The 23,906-nt window shown below is 37.5% G+C and overlaps 1 protein-coding gene across 2 annotated transcripts in view; it reads left to right on the top strand.

Moving 5' to 3' along the window:
• Positions 1-23,906, top strand: part of LOC150076569 (helicase ARIP4) — a 566,013-nt gene that overhangs the window by 234,064 nt on the left and 308,043 nt on the right. For both annotated transcript variants that reach the window (XM_090388127.1, XM_090388128.1), the window contains one exon: positions 7,094-7,325. In XM_090388127.1, coding sequence (XP_090244253.1) covers positions 7,094-7,325 — 232 coding nt within the window. The remainder of the gene's footprint in view (positions 1-7,093; positions 7,326-23,906) is intronic.

Genomic DNA, 23,906 nt, shown 5'->3' on the forward strand with positions numbered 1-23,906 from the left:
AGTAAGTTCAGGAGCACAGGTTTTGAGAACAAGTGGAGAAATACCACCGGGACCTTGAGCTTTCTTAGCATCAAGATTCGTCAAAATCCTTCTGACATCCTTTTGGTGGAAGACCACAGGAGGCATTGAATGGAGTGTGTTGGGAATGGTGAGAGGTGTTTTACCAAGATCATTAATACATGAGTTGGAAGAAAAATGTGATGCTAGCAGGTCAGCTTTATCCATGGCTGAAGTGACAACAGAACCATCTGGTTTGGACAGAGGTGGGAGCAGAGATGGGCAAAAGTTGCGGCCAATAGCTTTGGCAAGAGACCAGAATGCTCGGCTACCATTAGGGCAAGAAGCAAGTTTTCTACTCTTAGCCTGTTCAAACTATAGTTTGAACTGATTAATAACTGCTTTACAATTGTTACGAGCTTTGGTGTACGCAGAAAATGATACTGAAGAATTAGAAACAAGCCAATTACGATATGCAACATTCTTCTCTTGAACAGCCTAAGCACATTTATTGGAAAACAAAGGTTTAGATAAAGGACGAGATTTTAAAGTGGAGTGTGGGATAAAGGATTCCATTCCTGCAAGAATAATTTCGCTCACACGATCTGAGCAAACGTCAACATCAGAAGTTTTGAAACAGTAATCCGACCAAGGAAAAGAAGAAAAGAAGTCTCGCACGTCATCCCGTTTTGAATTCTTGTAATGCCAAACAACACGAGGTTGGGAATAGCTATGAGATAAAGGTTCCATTGGAGAAGAGACAATCACCAAGTTGTGATCTGAAGTGCCTTAAGGACCTCTCACTTCGACCGTGTACTTAGAAGGGTTGTTTGTGAGAAAAAGATCAAGCGTATTGGCTGTATGACTAGGATTGTCCGGTATTCTTGTAGGTAAATGAACAATCTGTGCAAGGTCATTAGTAATTGCAAAAGCCTCAGCGTCTCGACCAGCTGGGTCGGTGTGACACTAGAAAATATGAGCCAGCTGGAGTTGTGAACATTAAACTCACCAAGGAAAATTACCTCACTGTTAGGAAAGGTGGACTGGAGAAAGTCAAGTTGCAAAGAGAGGATGTCAAAGTGCTCCAAGTGATTAGTGGAGTTGGGAGAACAGTAGAGACAACAGATGAATTTGACATAATGACGTAGAGAGATTTTAAGCCAGAGAAGATCAAAGAGAGGAGATTCCAAATTGCTAAGTCTCTGACAGGGAATATCAAAATGGACATATGCACATGTACTACCTTTGAGGTGAAAGGAATCATACAGTGAATAATTTGGGTATCTGAGATGAGCAGTAGTTGAATCAACTGATAACTGAGATTCTGTCAGAAAAAGTACATGGGGGGTTTGGCAGACTGCAAGTGGAAATGGACATCATTGAGATTAGAATTGAGACCACGTATATTTGTGAAATGAACAAGGAAGTGCTTGGGAGGTTTAGATCTTTTCGCAGATAAGCTTGCTCTATTAGTTTGACAATTCATGGTGTATTCAATAGTAAGAAAAAGTGGGTGGGACATGCTGTATGAAGTAATGAAATTTTTGGATATGGCGTACACACGGTAAGAATATACCCAGACCCTTGACATAACATGGCCTCGACAATGCTCCCCACATACACACTACTCGGACTCCCTCCAGTCACTATCTGGCAGAATAGAGGTAGCAAGATTATACACTAGCTGATCCGGAAGCCTCCTACACAGTTGCCAATAGGTTTCGTCCAGTGTACTAACTAGCAGCCGACCTGCAAACACCGTTTTAGAAATGTAAGGAATATTGGATCTCGCCACAATGTTCATCATAACCTCAAAAATCATCAATCATCGACCGTGTACTTGATGATGGAAGAGATAGGGAAGGGTTGACCGGAACTTAGCTCTAGAGACTAAACATGGGTTCCACCACTTCAAGCCTTGAATAAACAAAGTGGTGGTATTTCACCAGTTGATGAGAGTCATCTACCACCTAGTACTGCCTGGTCGAGGTGTGTGCACCACACCTCGACCCCTGCTCATGTTGGTTCACACTTGGGTGGTCACCCACCATGTACTTGTGCATGGAGGTTATACCCAGGATTACTAACAGTCCCCCATCTTGAAGGTGCATGCAGAGGATTTGGCTGTGACAGACCGTCCAGACTTCGCAGAAATTGGGTCCACTTGATGAATGTCACTAGAATATCAGTTCCATCAGCGTTTTAGACTCCCAGGCATATCTGAGAGAAAGTCTGTGACAACCTCAAGGACATAAGTTATTTTGAGATTGCTATTTCCCAAGTGTAAGACCTTGAATTTTGCTGCATAAAAACATAGCTGCCACTTTTCTGACTATTCTTGAAGCCAGTTAAAGTCATCCTGAAGGAGTACTACTTGGAACTGATCAGTAGCAACTCTCCTATTCTTTATGTTACCTTAAATTTTGACATCACACACTTTATTCCTTTGTCGATGTTGTTTATGAAAATAAGTATTTCTTTTCTCTGTTATTTATCATAAATTTTTTAAAATTAAATTATTAAAGAAACATAACTAAAAAGTAATTTCTATAACAATATTTTTAAAATATAATAAAAAGCATATCATATTACTTGCTATTAAAAACTATTACTTGCCTAATATTGTTAGTCGTAGGATTGATTCCACCATCATGAGTTTTACCCCCTGCTGATCTTTGTACTTCTTTATGTTCTATATTGATTATATTCTCATGCTGCTTAGCTCCTTCATCATGTGGAAAATGATTACCATCATTAAATGCAATCCCTTTCAATATATAGGGTTCTGTAAAAGATGTGGGATATGATGAACTAATCAGCTGCCACATATCTTTTTCTTTATAAAAATCTAAAACCATCTGTTCTGAATTAGAAAATTTTTCCTTTTTGCATGACACTATACATTCTGTGCAAGGAACAAGTCTTGTTACTAGAAACTTTCCAGCTGAAGTGTGCACAAATCTAGTACCAACAGATGGATACCAGTCATCAAGTAGTGTATCAATATGATCAACAGCTAAAGCAAGCAACTTGACAACTCCTTCAAGACTTGGTGTAAGCAAAATTGTCTGATATTTTCCAGGTTCACGAGAGAGCTGAGAACTATCTGTACACTCAACTAATACAGGTTTTCTTACAATAACACATTGATTAGAAAGTAAAATTTCCAAGACAGCTGACGAATGTATATCAATTTCATTCCAGTTCTCATCTGCCTATAACCTGAAGCAGAATCACTTATGTTAGGTAGCAGTTCTTTCATACGGAATAATGTTGCATCTAAGTATCACAATTCCATTCCAGTTTGCCAACACAGCCACTCAGCTTTATGCTGGAAAACAGTTGCAAGTATAAGATCCATCAACACATCTTTTGGCGTTGAAAAATAAGAGCAAACAATCTCAATAACAAAGTCATCTGCAAGCATTCTAATTATCAGTCGAGGCCAAAAACCACTAGGAAAATAGGACATCAAAAATAGCCTTCGAACCATCTTATGAGGATCATTTTGTTGAATAATTGTACACATAGAGGTAAGCAACTCAATATTTTCATGTAGTTTGCCCATATGTTTTGACATGCTTCTTAGTCTGATGCTTTGACTGTCAAGATCACTGCAAAGACTTTCAGGACATTTAGTGATGGGGAGACTTCTTTTTAAAGACCAGAATTGGGAACGTATAGGTATCTGCAAGAGAGAGAGAAAGAGGAATAATACGTATATATTGCAGAAATAAGTTGAGTGTTCTTCTCAACATATAGAATCCCACCTAAAAGTTTGGAATCATTTCATTTTTTTTAATTTTCAAAGTTTTTTTTTTTTATTAAAATAGGACTGACTTGTTTACCAATTTTTATTAAAATATTTTCAATTTGTATAAAATTTAAAATCTTAAATAATATTTAAGAAATTTCAAGTATATTTGAGAACATTCCAGAAAGGTGTAGAAGACCCCTGAATGTGGTAGAATATTGTAGAAGTTTCCTGAAAGTTGTAGATGATTCTAAAATATTCTAGTGGGAGTATTGTTTCAATATTACTGAAAACTGTAGATGATTTTAGTGTTTTGCAATATTATAATTGATGAGTGAGAGATGTAACTTATAAAATCAAACACCCGTCATTCAGAGAGAGAGTGCATAGTGTAAGTTTTGTGTTTCGTGTTAAACATAGCAAGAAATAACAAACTGAGTCTTGGAAAAAGAAGTGCTATTATAACTCTATATAAAGAAAATTATTCCGCAAGTATTGGCAAAAAATTAGGTGTTTCATTTAAAAGAGTACAAACTACTATCCAAAGATTCAAGGAGGCTGGCAGTTTAAAGGACAAACCACAATCACGACAACAGTGCATAACAACAGAAGCACAAGATAAGATCATAACACTGATTTCTAAACATAGCCGATGATTTAGCACCTGAAATCCAAGCTGAGTTCAATAGAAACAAGAAATTCACATGTCTACATCCATTGTAAAACTTCTTCCTCAACAAGCAGAACTTCATGAGCATTATACAAAGGGTACTAGGAAAGTTTTGCAATATGACGCAACAATGAATCACAGGAAGCTGCTTGTTGCTGCATGTTGAGACATGTTCATATGTGCATAGTAGCCGCCGCGCCAAGTCGATGGGCTCAGTTATTCATTAGTAGTGAGAGTGTAAAGTGCTTGCGATGGCATCGTGGTCACGAAATGAGATAAGGACAGTTTTGCGGTATAATTTCGTGCGTGGTTTAACCATAGACCAGTGCTTAGAAGAAATGACTCTTGCACTAGATGATGATTGTCCACATCGTACAACGATATTCAGGTGGTATAGAGAATTCCAAAGGGGAAATTTCACTCTGGAGGATTCTGAGAGGCCGGGAAGGCCACGAACGTCAGTTACGGAGGAAAACGTTACTGCTGTGAGGAAAATGCTTGACGAAAACAGGCGAGTGACCTACCAACAGATAGAGGATACTTTGGGCCTAAATGCACCAGCAATTCGTTCGATTCTGCAAGATCATTTGCACGTGAAGAAACTTGTTCTCTCTGGGTGCCGCATCAACTGACTGAAGAGCAGATGACACGACGTGTGACTTGGTGCCGGGAGATGTTAAAAAAGTTTGATAAGGGACAATCTCGGTATGTGAACAACATCGTGACAGGTGACGAGACTTGGCTGTACTATTACGATCTGCCGACCAAGGCTCAAAACAAAGTTTGGGTCTTTGATGATGACGACACACCCGTAATTGTCAGAAAATCCCGATCTGTAAAGAAGAAAATGATAGCTGTATTTTTCAAATCGAGTGGAATTGTGGAACGTGTCGTTTTGGACACGCAGAAGACAGTCACAGCTAAGTGGTATACTGAACAATGCCTGCCTAAAGTCATTGGATCTATGAAGAACCTGCGGCCAAAGTCAAGAATGGACACCTGGTACCTCCATCACGATAATGCTGCAGCTCACCGCGCCAAAGCCTGCACCGAATATTTGACCACAACAGGACTGAAACTTCTCGAGCACCCTCCCTACGGTTCAGACCTTGCTCCCTGCGACTTTGCACTGTTCCCGCATGTGAAAATGAAGCTAAAAGGGAGGCGGTTTTCCAGTGATGAGGACCTTCTACGGGCTTGGGACAACTAGTGTGCTTTACTCCCTAGTGAAACTTGGCAGAACTGGTTTAAAGATTGGTTTCGGAGGATGGAGAGGTGTATTGAATGTAGAGGAAATTACTTTGAAAAAATTAAATAAACAAAGCTGTATTGCAAAACTTTCCTAGTACCCTTTGTAGTAGAGGCACATGATGCAAGAAAGCCAAAAAAAAAAAAAAAAAAATCCCATTTCACCCTTCCATTTGCTCCTAAACTTTGCCCAGTTCTTCCCTGAATTTATTTAAGCTATCAGCTTTCACAACGACAGGTGGAAGTTTGTTCCAGCAATCAAGCACCTACTGGGTAAAGGCAAATTCCACACCTACAACTGTCTTTCTTCAATTTGAACTTATGCCCCTCAGGTGCAGAATCTGAGCAAGAAGAAGAATCCCATCAGCATTGAGCTTGCTCAAACCATTCAAGGCCTTATGCACCTCAACCAGATCATCTCCAGGTGTTTTGGAGCTTCTATAAAACCCATGAGAAATCTGTTTATGTTTAAAGCCAGTAGATCTTGTCTTGCTTAAAGCATTAAGTGGTCAAAATGTTTGCACCAATCTGAGTAAGATTTATTCTCATATATTAAATGAGCCTTAAATACCAGAAATCTAATAAAGATTTCTGAATTTTTTTTCTTTTGCCTTTTTCTATCCCATTGCAGTGGGAGACCAGACCTGGTAGGCATACTCCAATACAGATAGTACAACTATTTGATATACCTTAACTAGAAATCTGAAGTCATTAAAACTTTTAACTATTCTTCTAATATTTTGAAAGCTTTGGCAGTTACAAGTCAGGTATTCCCAAATCTGTAATGGCATTCCTGCAAGTAATTGGTTGCAACAGTGTAATTGTAATTTTTTTTTTTTTTTTTTATGATAATCAGTAAAATGGATTTGATTGTCATACCATTATCCTTGCCCAATGGTTAATTTCATTTATGACTATTTCAAGTACAAGGCAATCTTGAGAATCAGCTATAGTCTTGTAAATTTTAATGTCATCAACATATATTAGTAAAGATGAATTGACATTATGTATGTCTACTGTGGAGCAGCATATTAAACAGTGTATACATCTGCTTTAACTTCTGGGTTTGCAGAGTTAGTAATTTTTCTAAATTTTCTTAGCATACATATTATTCCTGTTTAAGGATTTACACAATAAATAAAATAGGCTTATCCAGGCAATGCTATAGAAGAGGGACACACTTGTCATAAAAATACTGGTGTACATGACTATAGATTTTTTGCTAGTGTCATATGAAGCATTCATGTTAATTGAACCAGGTTGTAAAATGAAAAGCTTGTATTAGTCAGCGAAGGTGTGCATACTGTTTTCTATTAACAATCTGTTTTTAATAGACATTTTGATTTCTCAGTCTGGCCTTTTTTATTTATTTATCATTATTTATTTTTTATTTTTTTTACTACTCTTTGTTTTCTTCTTTCAAGGTTATATCATTTATAGATGTCTTTGTGAGGCACACACCAGCACAGAACATTCTTTGTATAGTGCCAATTAATACCATTCAGAACTGGAGATCAGAATTTGATTCATGGCTTCCTCTACGTAGTTCCCTTCCTGAAAATGTAACGAGTAGTGGTGAAATATTAGGACGGGATTTCAATGTATATGTTCTTAGTGAAAATTTCAAAAGTCTGGCATCCAGACTTACCACAGTCAGTAAGTTTCATTTATAAGCTATGTAAATATTAACAAACTCTCCTTAATTATGACATGCACTTATTATTGATCCTGAATGTGTTTTAAGATGGGTTTCAAAGGTGTAATCAGCACCTATGCTTATGATATGATATACAGGGTGTTTCATAATGTGCCATACTTTCAGTATCAGTTCAGCACTTGAAAACAATGAAAAAAATTCACATAAACACATGTCCAATTCTGAATGGCTCAAACAGCCATAGTTCTGTAGAACTATGGCTATTTGAGCCATTCAAAAAAAACATAAATAAAAATGAGCAAACGTGTGTAGTTTGAATAAACATTTTACTAGGTATATGTCTGCTTATTCTTATTTGTAATTTTATTTTTATTATTTGTTACCATGGAAACCCCATTTGTAAAACTTCGAATAGCTATAGCTCCCCAACCATTTGGAATCAGACATTTATATAACCTTTTTTTCATTGTTTTTTTAGGTTTTGAGTCAGTCGCTAAAATATAGCTTACATTTTATCAAACACCTTGTATCACTTAAAAAACAAATTTTCATTTAATTTTTCTCTATTTTATACACTATATTTTAAACACATTTCATTAAAGACAATAGTCTACTTTTTGGTTATATATATATATATAATTGTATGCAACACATTTTATAAAAAATGTGTTACTTACAAATTATGCCAATCAGAAATTTCTATTCATTTCAGTGATAAATGGAATGAGAGAAAGTTATAAATCTACGCTGCCTTACCAACTTAATAATTACCAATTAGTTAACGAATGATGTATATAAAAAAAAGCACTTACTGTATATTCCTCACAATATGATATTCACTTAGCTTTATATTTATTTCCTCCTGGATTTTAATAAAAGTCGAGATATATGTATATCATGAATCCTCTACTGCCATTTCACCATTTTTTTTAAGTAATAGAACAAACAGTAATAATTCAGTATTAATATGTTTACCAAATTAATAACAGAAAGCAATCACTTTACTGTATGCAGTACTACAATGGGTAAATTTTTCTTTTCTGCAAATCTGCAACAATCAGAATTTCCTTTGTTTCAGCTAATTATAGTTTGTGGATAATTTGAGATATATAATATGAAAATAAAAATGGTTTTGTGTAGATTTTCCTTCCCCTGTTTTAATGAAATTTGCAATAGCACTTGAAAATATATTTTTTAAAATTTCATGAAAATTTATTCATTGTGCCGTTGATTGATTTCACTGTTTTCTGTGCAGTAGCATCTAGGGCCACAATATGCAAAACAGGAAAAATTCAATATATCACATGACAGACTGTTATTAAAATAAACATGAAAGTATATTTTTTCAAGGCGACAAAAAGCAAAACCTAATGCTGTTTAAATAGTTTCATCATCATCAGCCATTTTCAATCCACTGCAGGATGAAGGCCTCTCCAGCAACTTTCCAGTTCCTTCTGTTTTGAGCACTGGCCATCCATTTACTACTCAAAAACTCACGAATTTCATCTATCCATCTCCGCCTTTGTCTTCCAGGTTTTCTTCTAGCTCCTCTTGGGTACCATTCTGTTATTTTCTTAGTCCATCTGTCATCATGTCTTCAAGCTATGCGTCCTGCCCAAGACCATTTTAGTTCTTTAGTTTTGATAAGAATGTCCTTTACTTGAGTTTGCTGCCTAATCCATGTGTTTCTCTTCTTATCTAACAGTCTGATTCCCAATATAATTCGTTCCATTCTTCGCTGTGTAGTTCTTAGCTTCTCTTCCATTCTTTTGGTGAGTGCCCAAGTTTCACTTCCATAAGTCATGGTGGGGGGTATACATTGATTCATTATTTTACGTTTCAGACAAACTGGGATATTGCTCTTAAGTATGTGACTATATTTCCTGAATGCTATCCATCCAAAATTTATTCTTCTCTTGACTTCCAGCCATTTATCATTATTATAGCTAATAACTTGTCCCAGATAAGTATATGACTCCACCTTTTCAATTACTGCTCCTTCAATCATTATGTCCATTTCTGTGGCATACTTGTTCATCATTACTTTTGTTTTAGCCATATTCATCTTTAGTCCAAAATCCTTACTAACTGTGCATAACTGATTAAGATTTTCCTCTAATTCTTTGGGATCGTGGCTTATGACCACAATGTCATCTGCAAATTGTACATGGTTTAGGTACTCTCTGTTCACATTGACTCCTTTCTGCGACCAGTCTAATCTTCTGAAAGCTTCCTCAAGGGCAGCAGTAAACAGCTTCGGAGATATTGTGTCTCCTTGTCGAACTCCTTTCTCGATTTTAAATTTGCTACTGTCTTTGTCTAGTCTAATAAAGGATGTAGCACTCTCATATATTTTCTTCAAAATCATAATATATGGAGTATCATGCCTTATCTTTCCAGTGCCCGAAATATTGTCTTATGCTGTATGGAGTCAAATGCCTTTTCATAATCCACAAATGCCAGGCATAATGGTGTTTTATATTCATTTGCTTTCTCCATTAGCTGTGATATTACGTGAAGGTGATCCATAGTTGAGAATCCTGTCCTAAAGCCAGCTTGCTCTTTCAGTTGATTCTCATCAAGTATTCTTTCTAATCTGTTAGTAATGACCCTTGTGAACAACTTGTAGATATGGGATAACAAGCTAATTGGTCTATAATTTCCAATTTCTGATTTATCTCCTTTCTTATGCAGCAAAACTATGATTGCATTATTCCGCTGCTTAGGCATCACACCTTTTCTAATGCACTTTGTGAAGAGCCTTGCCAGTTTTTGTGTTATGTCTCTTCCTCCCAATTTTAACAACTCTACAGTAACTTCATCTTCCCCCAGGGCTTTCCGATTCTTCATTTTATTCAATGCATGTTCTACCTCATCAGGAAGAATATCGGGTATGTCGTATGTGTTGCTACTTTGCAATCCATCTTCCTCACTGCTGGTATCATTCCCTCGCTCCTTGTATAATTCTCTATAGTAGTCTTCTGCTATTTGAATTATGCCTTCTCTGCTGTTTATAAGTACACCATCGCTATTCTTCAGTTTCAGTATCATTTGTCTTTCTGTATTACTGCTCATGGCTACTGATTTAAATCCTTTGTTTTCCCTTAATGCTTGTTCTATTTTTCTTGTGTTAAATCTTCTTATGTCCTCTCTGAGTCTCTTTCTAATGGCTTTGCATAACTCAGTATACTCAATTTTCTCCCTGTCAGTGTTTTTCTTGCTCTTCATTTGTCGTCTTTGGTTCATCATGACAAGTGTTTCTTGACTAATTTTTTCTTCTTTGGATTTCTGTTTCCCTATAGGTTTCTTGGGCTTTATCACTTTCAGAAAGTTGTAATATTCCTCGTCGATATCTTGGTCCTGAGCAGTCTGCAGAAGCTCAAACTTGTTCTTAAGTTCCAGTACATACTGCTTTTTCTCCTCCTCTGTTATTTCAAAGACCTTTGTATTATTTACTCGAGTCAGTTTTTTCCTTTCCTTTCCTACATCTATATCAAGTGTACATCTTACCATTCTGTGATCACTTCCAACATTTACCTTATTCAGGACGGTAACATCATTCACAATATATCTTCTGTTAGTGAGGATGAAGTCGATTTCATTAGTTGTTAATCCATTTGGACTCTTCCATGTCCACTTTCTGTTCACCCTTTTCTTGAAAAAAGTGTTCATTACTGACATTCCTTGAGATTCTGCAAATTCCACAAATCTTTCACCTCTTTTATTTCTTTCACCAATTCCAAAATTTCCTATAGTTCCTCTTTCTGCGCTGTTTTGCCTTTTTTCAACCTTAGCATTGAAGTCGCCCATAATAATAGTGTAGTGGGTTTTCTGCTCATCTAGAAGGCTCTCAATTTCAGTGTACATTTCTTCAACCTTTTCATCATCATGGCTCGATGTTGGTGCATAAATCATTATAATCTTTAGCTTGTACCTCTTAGAAATCTTGAGTATTAGTCTTGACACCCTTGGTGATGTACTTTTGAATTCCAAAATGTTGTTTTTAAAATCTTTATGGACCAGAAACCCAACTCCACCTTCACTCCTTTCACTGTTTCCATTGGTGTACAGCAGATTTCCACTTGATAAACTTATAAGTGATTCATTTGTTCTTCTTGTTTCAGCCAAACCGATGATATTCCAATTCACATTTTCTAATTCCTTTTCCAGCTCTAATATCCTGTCTTCACCGATGAGTGATCGTACGTTATAACAGGCCAAGTTCAATTTCCGTGCATGGCAGCCTGGTCGTACCCAGAGATTCTTAGCACCCTCTGCTTCCACTCTGATCCTCTCGCTGCCGTAAGAGGGAGAGTGAAAGCTGCTGGGGACTGAGGGCCATTTGTATTGTTGTGCTCTCATTGCTGGAGGGTTTGGTCTTTTCCTCTTCACGCTGTCCAGGCGTCTTGAAGAGAACCACTCTACACGTTCGTTGCCACCTAAGTGATGTAACAGGGCTTACCATCGAGAAGGTGTGCATGAGTGGATTTTAGGGAGGCAGGCCAACCGGACTTCTCCTAAATCTTCTGTAATAGAGAGATATTGGATCCATCAGTGTTTTAGGCTGAGTGTCTGATAACACGCAGGATACCTGTTCCCCTCTAAGCCCCTAAATAGTTTAGTACAAGTTAATTAATTTCAGCCCTCTGTACTCATTTGTTTGTAGTGGGTGTAACTGATTTTTTAGTGACACTTATTGATAACAGTGTTCAAAATTATTGGTGAAACATATATTTGTGGCAGAGAATGATGTGTTCTTTTCATATTTAGCCAGTGGATAATGTTTCTGTCTAGACAAGTATAAATTTAAGTAAAAAAAACAAAATTACGAGATCTGATCAAAAAATTTCAGCGAACATATCACAAAAATTAATTTTATTCAATGATAAACTGCTTACGCTTACATTGATTATGTTCAGGATAATCTGCAACCAACCTGTTCCATCATGCCTACCACTGATTACATTTATGGAAGTCTTCTTGTATGAATTAAGAAAATTTTATTTTGTTTCTCAGAGCAAAGTAAACTAGAATTACAATTAATAAGCTTTCGGCTGGGAGGCAGCCTTCTTTAGATTGAATATATGAATGGCAGTTGGAATAGAGATGTGCACTGCCAGGATGGTGCGTGAGGCGCGTGGTTAATTGTTTGTTGATGTTCGTGGTTGTGACATATGGTGGTGACGTGGCCAGCGTTTGTCTATGGATAGAATTACTGCCTCTGTGATGGGGTTAACTTGGCAACCACTGTTCCTGTTCAAAGAGGCATCCGAGCATTTTATATTTAACGATTCCAACCAGGTGCGCTTTAGGTAATGGTGGGACCTGTCCACAACTAAAGCGCACCTGGTTGGAATCGTTAAATATAAAATGCTCGGATGCCTATATTGGATCTTACATTTTTAAAAAAATTTATAACAAGTAATGAGCCTCGGGTGTTTATCGATATGACTCCAGACAGCAAAGTTCTCTTTGAACAGGAACAGTGGTTGCCAAGTTAACCCCATCACAGAGGCAGTAATTCTATCCATAGACAAACGCTGGCCACATCACCACCATATGTCACAGCCACAAACATCAACAAACAATTAACCACGTGCCTCACGCACCATCCTGGCAGTGCACATCTCTATTCCAACTGCCATTCATGTATTCAATCTGAAGAAGGCTGCCTCCCAGCCGAAAGCTTATTAATTGTAATTCTAGTTTAGTTTGCTCTGAGAAACAAAATAAAATTTTCGTAATGAATCCAGAGCACGTAGGCCTTTTTTACTATGTTCTTGTATGAATGTTTTAGGCAGGTTGTCATGTTTCTTTGCATTTTCAGGAACCACTCAAATCATTTTGCTTCCATATTCTGTTTTATTTTGGGAATAACTAAAGGTCACATGGTGCCAAATCAAGTGAATAAGATGGGTGTGGCACAGTAGTAACATTTTTAATTGGTCAAAAAGTGCCAAATGGCAAGTGATGTGGTATATTATAATGGTGAACACTTTCAGTTATTTGAGTCAACCATTTCATCATTTTTTAGTTCGTTTATGATGGATTGCATCTCTCAACCATTTTAAAACTTTTGATAGTAGTAAGTTGCATTAATAGTGACACCTCACAGAATGAATTCTTGTAACACTATCCCTTTGTTGTCAAAAATGCATTTGACATGGCCTTCACATGTAATTTTCACTGCCATGCATCTTGGTGGTGATGATGTTGTTTTCCGTTGGGAGCTTTGAACTTTGCTGTCTGGAGTCATATCGATAAACACCCGAGGCTCATTCATCATCATCAGCCATTTTCAATCCACTGCAGGATGAAGGCCTCTCCAGCAACTTTCCAGTTCCTTCTGTTTTGAGCACTGGCCATCCATTTACTACCCACAAACTCATGAATTTCATCTATCCATCTCCGCCTTTGTCTTTCAGGTTTTCTTCTAGCTCCTCTTGGATACCATTCTGTTATTTTCTTAGTCCATCTGTCATCATGTCTTCGAGCTATGTGTCCTGCCCAAGACCATTTTAGTTCTTTAGTTTTGATCAGAATGTCCTTTACTTGAGTTTGTTGCCTAATCCATGTGTTTCTCTTCTTATCTAACAGTCCGATTCCCAATATGATTCGTTCCATTCTTTTGGTGAGTGCCCAAGTTTCACTTCCATAAGTCATGGTGGGGAGTATACATTGATTCATTATTTTACGTTTCAGACAAACTGGGATATTGCTCTTCAGTATGTGACTATATTTCCTGAATGCTATCCATCCAAAATTTATTCTTCTCTTGACTTCAGCCATTTATCATTATTACAGCTAATGACTTGTCCCAGATAAGTATATGACTCCACCTTTTCAATTACTGCTCCTTCAATCATTATTTCTCTTTCTGTGGCATACTTGTTCATCATTACTTTTGTTTTAGCCATATTCATCTTTAGTCCAAAATCCTTACTAGCTGTGCATAACTGATTAAGATTTTCCTCTAATTCGTTGGGATCATGGCTAATGACCACAATGTCATCTGCAAATCGTAAATGGTTTAGGTACTCTCCGTTCACATTGACTCCTTTCTGTGACCAGTCTAATCTTCTGAAAGCTTCCTCAAGGGCAGCAGTAAACAGCTTCGGAGATATTGTGTCTCCTTGTCGAACTCCTTTCTCAATTTTAAATTTCCTACTGTCTTTGTCTAGTCTAATAAAGGAGGTAGCACTCTCATATATTTTCTTCAAAATCATAATGTATGGGGTATCAATGCCTTGTCTTTCCAGTGCCCGAAACATTGCCTTATGCTGTATGGAGTCAAATGCCTTTTCATAATCCACAAATGCCAGGCATAATGGTGTTTTATATTCATTTGCTTTCTCCATTAGCTGTGATATTACATGAAGGTGATCCATAGTTGAGAATCCTGTCCTAAAGCCAGCTTGCTCTTTCGGTTGATTCTCATCAAGTATTCTTTCTAATCTGTTAGTAATGACCCTTGTGAACAACTTGTAGATGTGGGATAGCAAGCTAATTGGTCTATAATTTCCAATTTCTGATTTATCTCCTTTCTTATGCAGCAAAACTATGATTGCATTATTCCACTGCTTAGGTGGAATTTTGCATTATTCCACATAATAATAGTGTAGTGGATTTTCTGCTCATCTAGAAGACTCAATTTCGGTGTACATTTCTTCAACCTCTTCATTATCATGGCTCGATGTTGGTGCATAAATCATTATAATCTTTAGCTTGTATATCTTAGAAATCTTGAGTATTAGTCTTAACACTCTTGGTGATGTACTTTTGAATTCCAAAATGTTGTTTTTAAAATCTTTATGGACCAGAAACCCAACTCCACCTTCACTCCTTTCACTGTTTCCATTGGTGTACAGCAGATTTCCACTTGATAAACTTATAAGTGATTCATTTCTTCTTCTTGTTTCAGCCAAACCGATGATATTCCAATTCACATTTTCCAATTCCTTTTCCAGCTCTAATATCCTGTCTTCACCAATGAGTGTTCTTACATTATAACAGGCCAAGTTCAGTTTCCGTGCATGGCAGCCTGGTCGTACCCAGAGATTCTTAGCACCCTCTGCTTCCACTCTGATCCTCTCGCTGCCGTAAAGGGAGAGTGAAAGCTGCTGGGGACTGAGGGGCATTTGTTTCGTTGTGCTTTCATGTGCTGGAGGGTTTGGTCTTTTCCTCTTCACGCTGGCCAGGCATCTTGAAGAGAACCACTCTACACGTTCGTTGCCACCTAAGTGACGTAACAGGGCTTACCATCGAGAAGGTGTGCATGAGTGGATTTTAGGGAGGCAGGCCAACCAGACTTCTCCTAAATCTTCTGTAATAGAGAGATATTGGATCCATTAGTGTTTTAGGCTGAGTGTCTGATAACACACAGGATACCTGTTCCTCTTTAAACCCGAGGCTCATTACTTGTTATAAATTTTTTAAGAATGTAAGATCCAATATAGGTTTCCCTAACCGCTCGGATGAAACGATAACGATGGCTTAATACTCTCTTTGATCTTAAACGAAAATTCGTGGAGCAAACTTGGTCCTCACTTGTCTCATGCGAAAATCCCTAGTCAAAGGCGCCTCCATAGCCAGTTGGGCAGGAGCAGCAGTACATAGCACATGCTTCGTGATTAGTCCGAGGTTCGAGCCTGTGACCACCAAATACGGAGGATGCAGAAAGTTCAGGGAATGACCACCACATATCCCCGGAGCAATATGGCCTTAGTTGCTAATGCTCCTAAAAACCAAATAAAAAACAAACAAACCCTAATCAAGATGGCCTGAAACAAATGAAATAAGAAAGGTGTTTCCTTGGAAATTTTTTGAGTGGTTAGTTGACAGTCAACTGCTGTTCCTCATCTTCAAGTGGAAAAATTCATTTATGAAACCTTTGAAATTACTTAAACTTTTTTGCTTTATCAAGTATCATCACCACAAATCGCAACATGCATTTCATATGTTTCTGTGATAAGTTTACCATAAAATTTAATGTTGTTCAGATTTTATCATTTTCAGTGCACATGACAAATGAGAAAAAGAAGTCATTCAAGGCAGTTTTTCACTAGACTGGCATGTTTAAATGCCAGTGTAGTGAAACAACACATTTAAATTTGTTCCTTCACTGAACATAGTCTCATAAGAAATACAAGTTTCACTAGCAACTTTGTGGATAGTTATATGTTGATCACTACTGATCAGATCACCCAAGCAATTAAATTATTGGTTTTGAAGTTGAAGGGTAGGCAGAGTGAGGATCATTTTTGATGGACAAGTGGCCCTCATTAAATTTTGCAAACTGCTGAAAAGTCTCTAAGCAACACTTGAATCTTCTCCAAAAAACAGATGCTTCGTGCTGTTTTTAACATTTTGTGCATTTTTGTTACCCTTTTCCTTAATTTGAAACAAAATTTGATGCAGTGATTCACATTTTTCATCAAACTTTGTAATTCCTGTTCATTTTTGTGTGACTTTTAATTATAAGTGTAATGTACTGTGGCTTTACTGCATTTCAGGATGTGATTAAAACGTTTGGGGATTTGGGAAGTTATGGGGCTTACCAACTCTTGGAATGGATCTCCTTGACACTATAAACTAATTACAACATTTGTAACTTCAGTAAAAGAATTGCTGATTGGCTTCTGTTGGAATTGCTAATAGTTCCTGTGTCACATTCTGATTAATTTCCTGAGTTGTTGGAAATCTGAACTTTCAAGTAGGCTTTAAGCTTAGAAGATTTAAAAAAAAGAAAAAAAATCACAGTGCTAATAAATTCACTGAAAGTAAAGGTAGGACCATGGCAGTGGGCTTCTTCGTGATAAATTCTTGAACAGAAGAGATTCTTGAAGCACTGAATGTGCAGGTCATGGCCATGATGCAGTTATCAGTTCCCCAAAGTCCACTTTTCTGGCTGTTTACTTTGAAAGTATCATATAATTATTGTAGAGTTGATCTATAGTATTCCTTTTTGATATTTGATATGCAGGATATATTCATAATGAACACAATAACCATCATCTTCACATTTGATCAAGATTGTCTTGCTTTTTAGAGCTTTGGAGAAGACACAGTCATCCACTGAAAGGGTCAGGCCTTTGATTGGTCATAGCTCCATACTCATGATTTGTCACTACTAATGATGGAAGGAACAAAGTACGAATCAGAAGCAGTTTCACGAACATCCTGACATGAGAGAACTTCCCACTCTGTAATCATCAGTGATGATATTAGCATTAGTAAAGGCACATGATGCAAGAAAGCAAGCTTATATAGCATCAGCCAAAAAAAAAAAAAAAAAAAACCCTATTTCGCCCATTCATTCGCTCCAAATGTTTATCAAGTTCTACCTTGAATCTGTTTAAGCTATCAACTTCTACAATGACAGATGGAAGTTTGTTCCAGCAATCAACCACCCGCTGGCTAAAGGCAAACTTCCGCACATTTTTCTTCCTACAACCGTCTTTCCGCAATTTGAATTTATGCCCTCTCGGGCGATTATTCTGAGCAAGAGGAAGAATCCCATCAGCATTAAGCATGCTCAAACCGTTCATGGCTTTATACACCTCACCTTTGTTTCATTCACTAATCTTGTTGCCCTTCTCTGTACTCGTTCCAACAGCTCTACATCCTATTTAAAATGAGGCCTCCAGACCCGTAAAAAGTACTCAAGATGTGGTCTGACCATTGCCTTATACACGGGGATAATCACCTCCTTATCTCTGCTAGAAAAATTCCTGTATATCATTGACAAGGCACCATGAGCTACTCTTGCAGACCGACAGCACTGCTCAGAAAACTTCATATCTGCCTGCACAATTACCCCCAGGTCCTTTTTATTCTATACAACTGTCACTGTTGTACCACAGAGTTGATACGTTACTCTGGGATTACTGCTTCCCATATGTACTACTTTACATTTCTCAATGTTAAACTTCATTTGCCACCTCTCAACTTTTCTAGATCCTGTTGCAGCAGTGTAGTGTCATTAACAACCCTGCCAACCTTTGTATTGTCTGCAAACTTGGACATTAAGCCTGATATACCAACATCAATATCATTTATAAATACAGAAAACAACAATGGACCCAATACTGAATGCTGAGGGACTCCACTAATAACATTAGTCCACGAAGAGCAGTGTCCATTGATTACCGCTCTGTCTTCTCCCTCTCAACTATCCCTTTATCCATAGCAGCAATTTGCCTCCAATGCCACACTGCTCCAATTTGTGCAGCAGTCTTCCAAGTGCAACAGTATTAAAGGCTTTTTTAAGATCCAAATATATGATATCAAAGTAATTCTTTGTATCCAGTTCCTTTGTGACTACATCATAGTATCCAATCAGATTAGTCAGACAAGACTTCCCCTTAACAAACCTATGCTGTGTCCGAGCTAAAACTGAAGTCTTGTCTAGATGATCTTGCAATACTTCTTTAACCAGTGCCTCCACTAATTTCCCTGGAACAGAAATTAAACTAACAGGTCTGTAATTACCTGTTGTCTCCCTTTGATCCTGCTTTGCGAATTGGGGTCACATTTGCACATCTCCAGTCCATGAGTACTCCCCTGAGTCCAGGGAAGCTCTACATTTACATTTATCCCTTAGCCATAATTATTTACATAATTATGGCTAAGGGTTTGCTTACTTCCTTTGCGGCCTCCTTTAATATAACTGGATAGATTCCATCCACCCCAGGTGCCTTTCTTGTGTTTATCTTCAACAATTTCTCCTCCACTTTACTCTCAGTTATTACAAGATTATCTAGCTTACTGCCAGAGTTGAATACACCTCTGGCATTCCCCTCCCTGAATAACTCCTCATGTGTGAATGTCGGTACAAAATATTCATTTAGCTTGTTACCAACCGAGTAGTATCATCAACAGTTGAACCATTGATATCAAGTGGACCAATCTTATTCATCCTCTTCCTTCTAGATTTTACATAAGTAAAGAACTCTTTTCTGTTTTTCTTTGCATCCTTTGCCAAAGATTTCACGTAATCGGCCTTCGCCTGGCTAACCTCCTTTGTAACTTGGTTACAGATCAACTTATATCTATCATAGGCTTCTGTGTCACATGTTATCATCAACACAGTATCATCAACAGTTGAACCATCGATATCAAGTGGACCAATCTTATTCATCCTCTTCCTTCTAGAGTTTACATAAGTAAAGAACTCTTTTCTGTTTTTCTTTGCATCCTTTGCCAAAGATTTCACGTAATCGGCCTTCGCCTGGCTAACCTCCTTTGTAACTTGGTTACAGATCAGCTTATATCTATCATAGGCTTCTGTGTCACATGTTAATTTATATGCATCCCATGCATTTTTCTTCTCTGTCACATGTCTAATTAGTTCATCTGACATTCATTTAGGCCTAAATCTTGAACAGTATTTCTTTGTTGGTATGAAAAGCCTAGTAGCTTCCAAGATTAATTCTTTGAATGGTTCCCATTTTGAATTTGCTGTTGATAACATCATCAGTTGGTTCCACCGTATAGAATTTAAATACTGTCTCCGACCACTGTAGTCACCTTTATGAAAGTAAAACCCTTCCCTTTACCCTTGATGGTAGTTACCACTTTGAGTAAATCCCACTTCAGCACACTGTGATCACTGCCACCTAGTGGTTCCTTTATCTGCAGATTCTTGATGCATGAAGAATCATTACTGATAATCAGATCAAGAGTATTACTCCCTCTAGAAAACAATCATCCAATAAATCCACAAATTCTAGTCAATATCCGGGAAATTAAAATCCTCGCCTTATAAGACACTCTAATTTACTGGCCTACTCTGTTTCTCTGCACAATTGCTCATTATACTCATCAGATTCATTAGGCCTATAACACACACCTACTCTCATTTTTCCTTTCCCAGTGCTTATGTCACACCAAAGAGACTCAACATTGCATTGTCCCCCAACATCAATTGGATGCACTTCCTTAGATTTTATGTGTTTCTTAACTAACAGCATAACCCCTCCTCCCTTCCTGTCCTGTCTATCCTTTCTGTACACATTTTACTCCCCAAATTCCAGTTCTACACTGCTTATGTCTGTGTGACACCATGCCTCTGATATCCCAGCAATATCTGCCTTTGATGTCTTGACTAGCACTTCAAGCTTGTTGAATTTATTAACTATACTCCTAGCAGTGGTCTACATGCAAGTATACATGCACCTCTTAGTTATCCTAACACAGCCCATGTATTTACTTGTTCCAGTATGACTCCCAGCAGTCCTGGAATTTTCCATTGCCTTGCTTTCCAGGCTGTTGCTCAATTGCATTTCAATAGAAGTAGTGCAAGAATCACTTTTACCTCTGCCAGCGGCTACCGTTAATCTATTAGTCCATGTATACCCCCCAAGCTAGCAGTTTTCCTACCCAACTAACTCTGCCTCGATAGCATCAGCAAATATTCTTGCACCCTTTCTATTTAAGTGTATCCCATCCCTGTAGAAGCAATATCTCCTGTTAACAAGCACAGACCAGGCTGTGAAAAATTCTACCCCTTGAGCCTTGCACAATCCCTCCAGGGCAGAATTGATCGACAAGGCGCTCATCATATACTCCCTCCTATCGTGTCTGTGCAGAATTGCAGACATTTTCAAATTCAACCGTAACTCACGGCTTTTTTTCAGCATTGTCTTGTACTTGTTAAGTAATTCTGCCGGCCTCCTACTCTTAATATCATTAGTGCCTACTTGTACAACAAGATCACCCTTTGTGCCCTTAAAGGATGATATCTGCCCTACAACGTCATCAATCTTTGCACCTGGCAGACATACCCTGGTTCTGTTCCATCTATCCTTTTTGCACAATATGTTCCCCATTTCCCCTGACAATACAGTCACCTACAACAACTAGTTCCTTTGGGACCAACACATTCTTCTTTGGGGGGGTTGCTTCTGTGTTGCCTGATGTTCAAGTACAAGCTCTGGCAGCTGAGAGCTTGATAGGTCCCTGAATTTAAATCGTTCAAGCTCTCATATAAGCTCATAACAATGCCGAATTGGTGCCTGATTTCCTCGCCCCTTGGCATATTGCCAAAGGGCGAGGTAAAGTGGGACATTATATTGCCCCTTGGCAATATAATGTCCCGTTCCTAATTGCTCCGGAAACATCAAACAAGCAGTGCATTTTAATAGACTGATTCAGAGGACAACCGCCCTCCCTCAATTCTCGCCACAGCACTTCCACTAGTTTGAGCCTTTTGCTTTGCTGCTCTGGTCTGAGTCATGATTTCTATTCAAGTTCAATAAAATTCAAATATAAAATATAACCCTAAACTTATATCCCAATGCAGTTATAACACTATATATATGTATTTCGGTATTGAATATTATCTCCGAGTTACGTTATATGACTTTCTTATCCCCTGTCAACTTATATGTATTAATTTATGATGTTACGTTTGTAATAACTCGGTCGCTATATTTATTTAGTTAAAAAAGTACAATTCAATTGACAATGAAATTTAATAAGATTAATAAATTTTACTGAATAATTGATACTACTATACTCACTATCTAGTTTTCCGTTAAACCTTATGCTAGCACACGTTTTATCGTATACCAATGTCGGCAAGTTACGAACAGTTAATCTACGCACACGAGATATTATTTACTTTTCAAATTGCTCTATCTAAATTCCAAATAAACCACGGAGCTTGACTAGGTCTATAAGCTACTTATAGAAAATAATTTAATCTAACAATTAAGTCAGTAAAGCGGCTAAGTATAATTCAAATGTTTCGTTTGCGGGAGCTGCAAAACCTGTCCACACGTGGATTTGATACCCTTACCGATACTAAGTAATAACCTACAGAATCTCTATCTAAATTCAATTTAAACTAAAGTATTGTTACTGGAATATAAAGCAACTCTAAAAAATAAATTAATATGCCAATTTAAGTCAATAAAAAAGCAAAAACTTCTCTATTTGCTGATTCCATAAAAACTTCACCTGTTCACATGTACTCTCGCACCCACTCTCCTTGAATTAGCATGCATTAACTAGAAATCAACAAACTTCGGCCAAAATGCATCCCATTTCCAAATTAATCTTGTGTTAAAATTTATTCATAGTCTCATAAGAAATACAAGTTTCACTTGCAACTTTGTGGATAGTTAAATGCTAATCACTCCTGATCAGATCACCCACGCAATTAAATAATTGGTTTTGAAGTTGAACGGTAGGCAGAGTGAGGATTATTTTTGATGGACAAGTGGCCCTCATTAAATTTTGTAAACTGCTGAAAAATCTCTCAGCAACACTTGAATCTTCTCCAAAAAACAGATGCTTCATGCTTGTTTTTTTGATGCAATGATTCATTGCTCAGTAAAATCATTTGCTTTAAAATGCAATTAAACACAAAACACTTTCTAGTTAATGCATGCTAATTCAGCCTGACTGCAGATAAACAGTTGCTTTATGTATTCTACATTTTTATGAACCACCAAACATGCAACACCCCACTTTCATGATCAAACCTTAATATAAAGTTGCTCAGGTATATAATAATTCCTATTAAACATAAGTAGTAGTAGTAGTAGTAGTAATGGCAAATGATGCAAGAAAGTAAAAGTAAACTTATTTAGCATCAGCCAAATAAAATTAAAAAAAAACAAAACACACATTTCACCCATCCGTACCCTCCAAGAATTTGTCTAGTTCTTGGAGGCTACGATGGAAGCCTGTTCTAGCAATCAACCACCTGCTTGCTGAAGGCAAACATCTGCACATCTATCATGCGATGTGCAGGGTAGATGATGATGATGATTCAAGTTGAGGAAGGATGTGCGACCATCCTTCCTCAACTTGAATTTATGATCTCTCATGTGTATAGTCTCAACAAGTGGAAGAATACCATACGTTATGGTAGCTAATCAGTTTGGGTAGACAAGATTTTCTCTTAAATCTTTTCTGGGATTTATGAATAATCACGTTCCTGTCAAGGTGATTCCGCAACACTTCTTTTAACCAATGACTCCATTATTTTCCCTGGAACAGTTGCAATTACTCACATCCCTTTTTTTTTTTGACCCCCCTTCCCTGTGAATAGGCGAGACACTTGCACATTTCCAATCCACAGAGACCCTCCCTGAATCTAAGAATGCACTCAAAATTATGGCTAAAGGTTTGTTTGTCTCTCATCCTGTTTCTTTCAGTATAATCAGGTAGATTCCATCTGCCCATGGCACTTTATTTACTTTAAATTTTGCTGATGCTCAATATACACCATAGGTGCATTATGGCTTTTGCTGCCCTTTCGCCATAAAGAACAAACGATGCTGAATATGCTTGCTTTCTTGCATCATTTGCCATTTCTGATGCTAATGCTAAAAACGGTGATTGCCTGATAGTGTTCAGGATAATAGATTTTCCAACAATCACTGGCTGAACAACTTGCTGGGTGAAAACAAATTTTTGCACATTTGCCTTGCAACTATCCTTTCCTCAATTTAAATTAATGCCACCTTGTGTATGTTGTCTGAGCAAAAGTAAAAATGCTGTCAGTATTTAAATTACTGAATCTATACAAAACCTTGAACACCTCAAACAGATCTCCTCAGAGGTGTCTA

The sequence above is a fragment of the Mastigoproctus giganteus genome, chromosome 13, assembly GCF_048544385.1.
Source record: "Mastigoproctus giganteus isolate SK-2022 chromosome 13, ASM4854438v1, whole genome shotgun sequence".
Lineage (NCBI taxonomy): Eukaryota > Metazoa > Arthropoda > Arachnida > Uropygi > Thelyphonidae > Mastigoproctus > Mastigoproctus giganteus.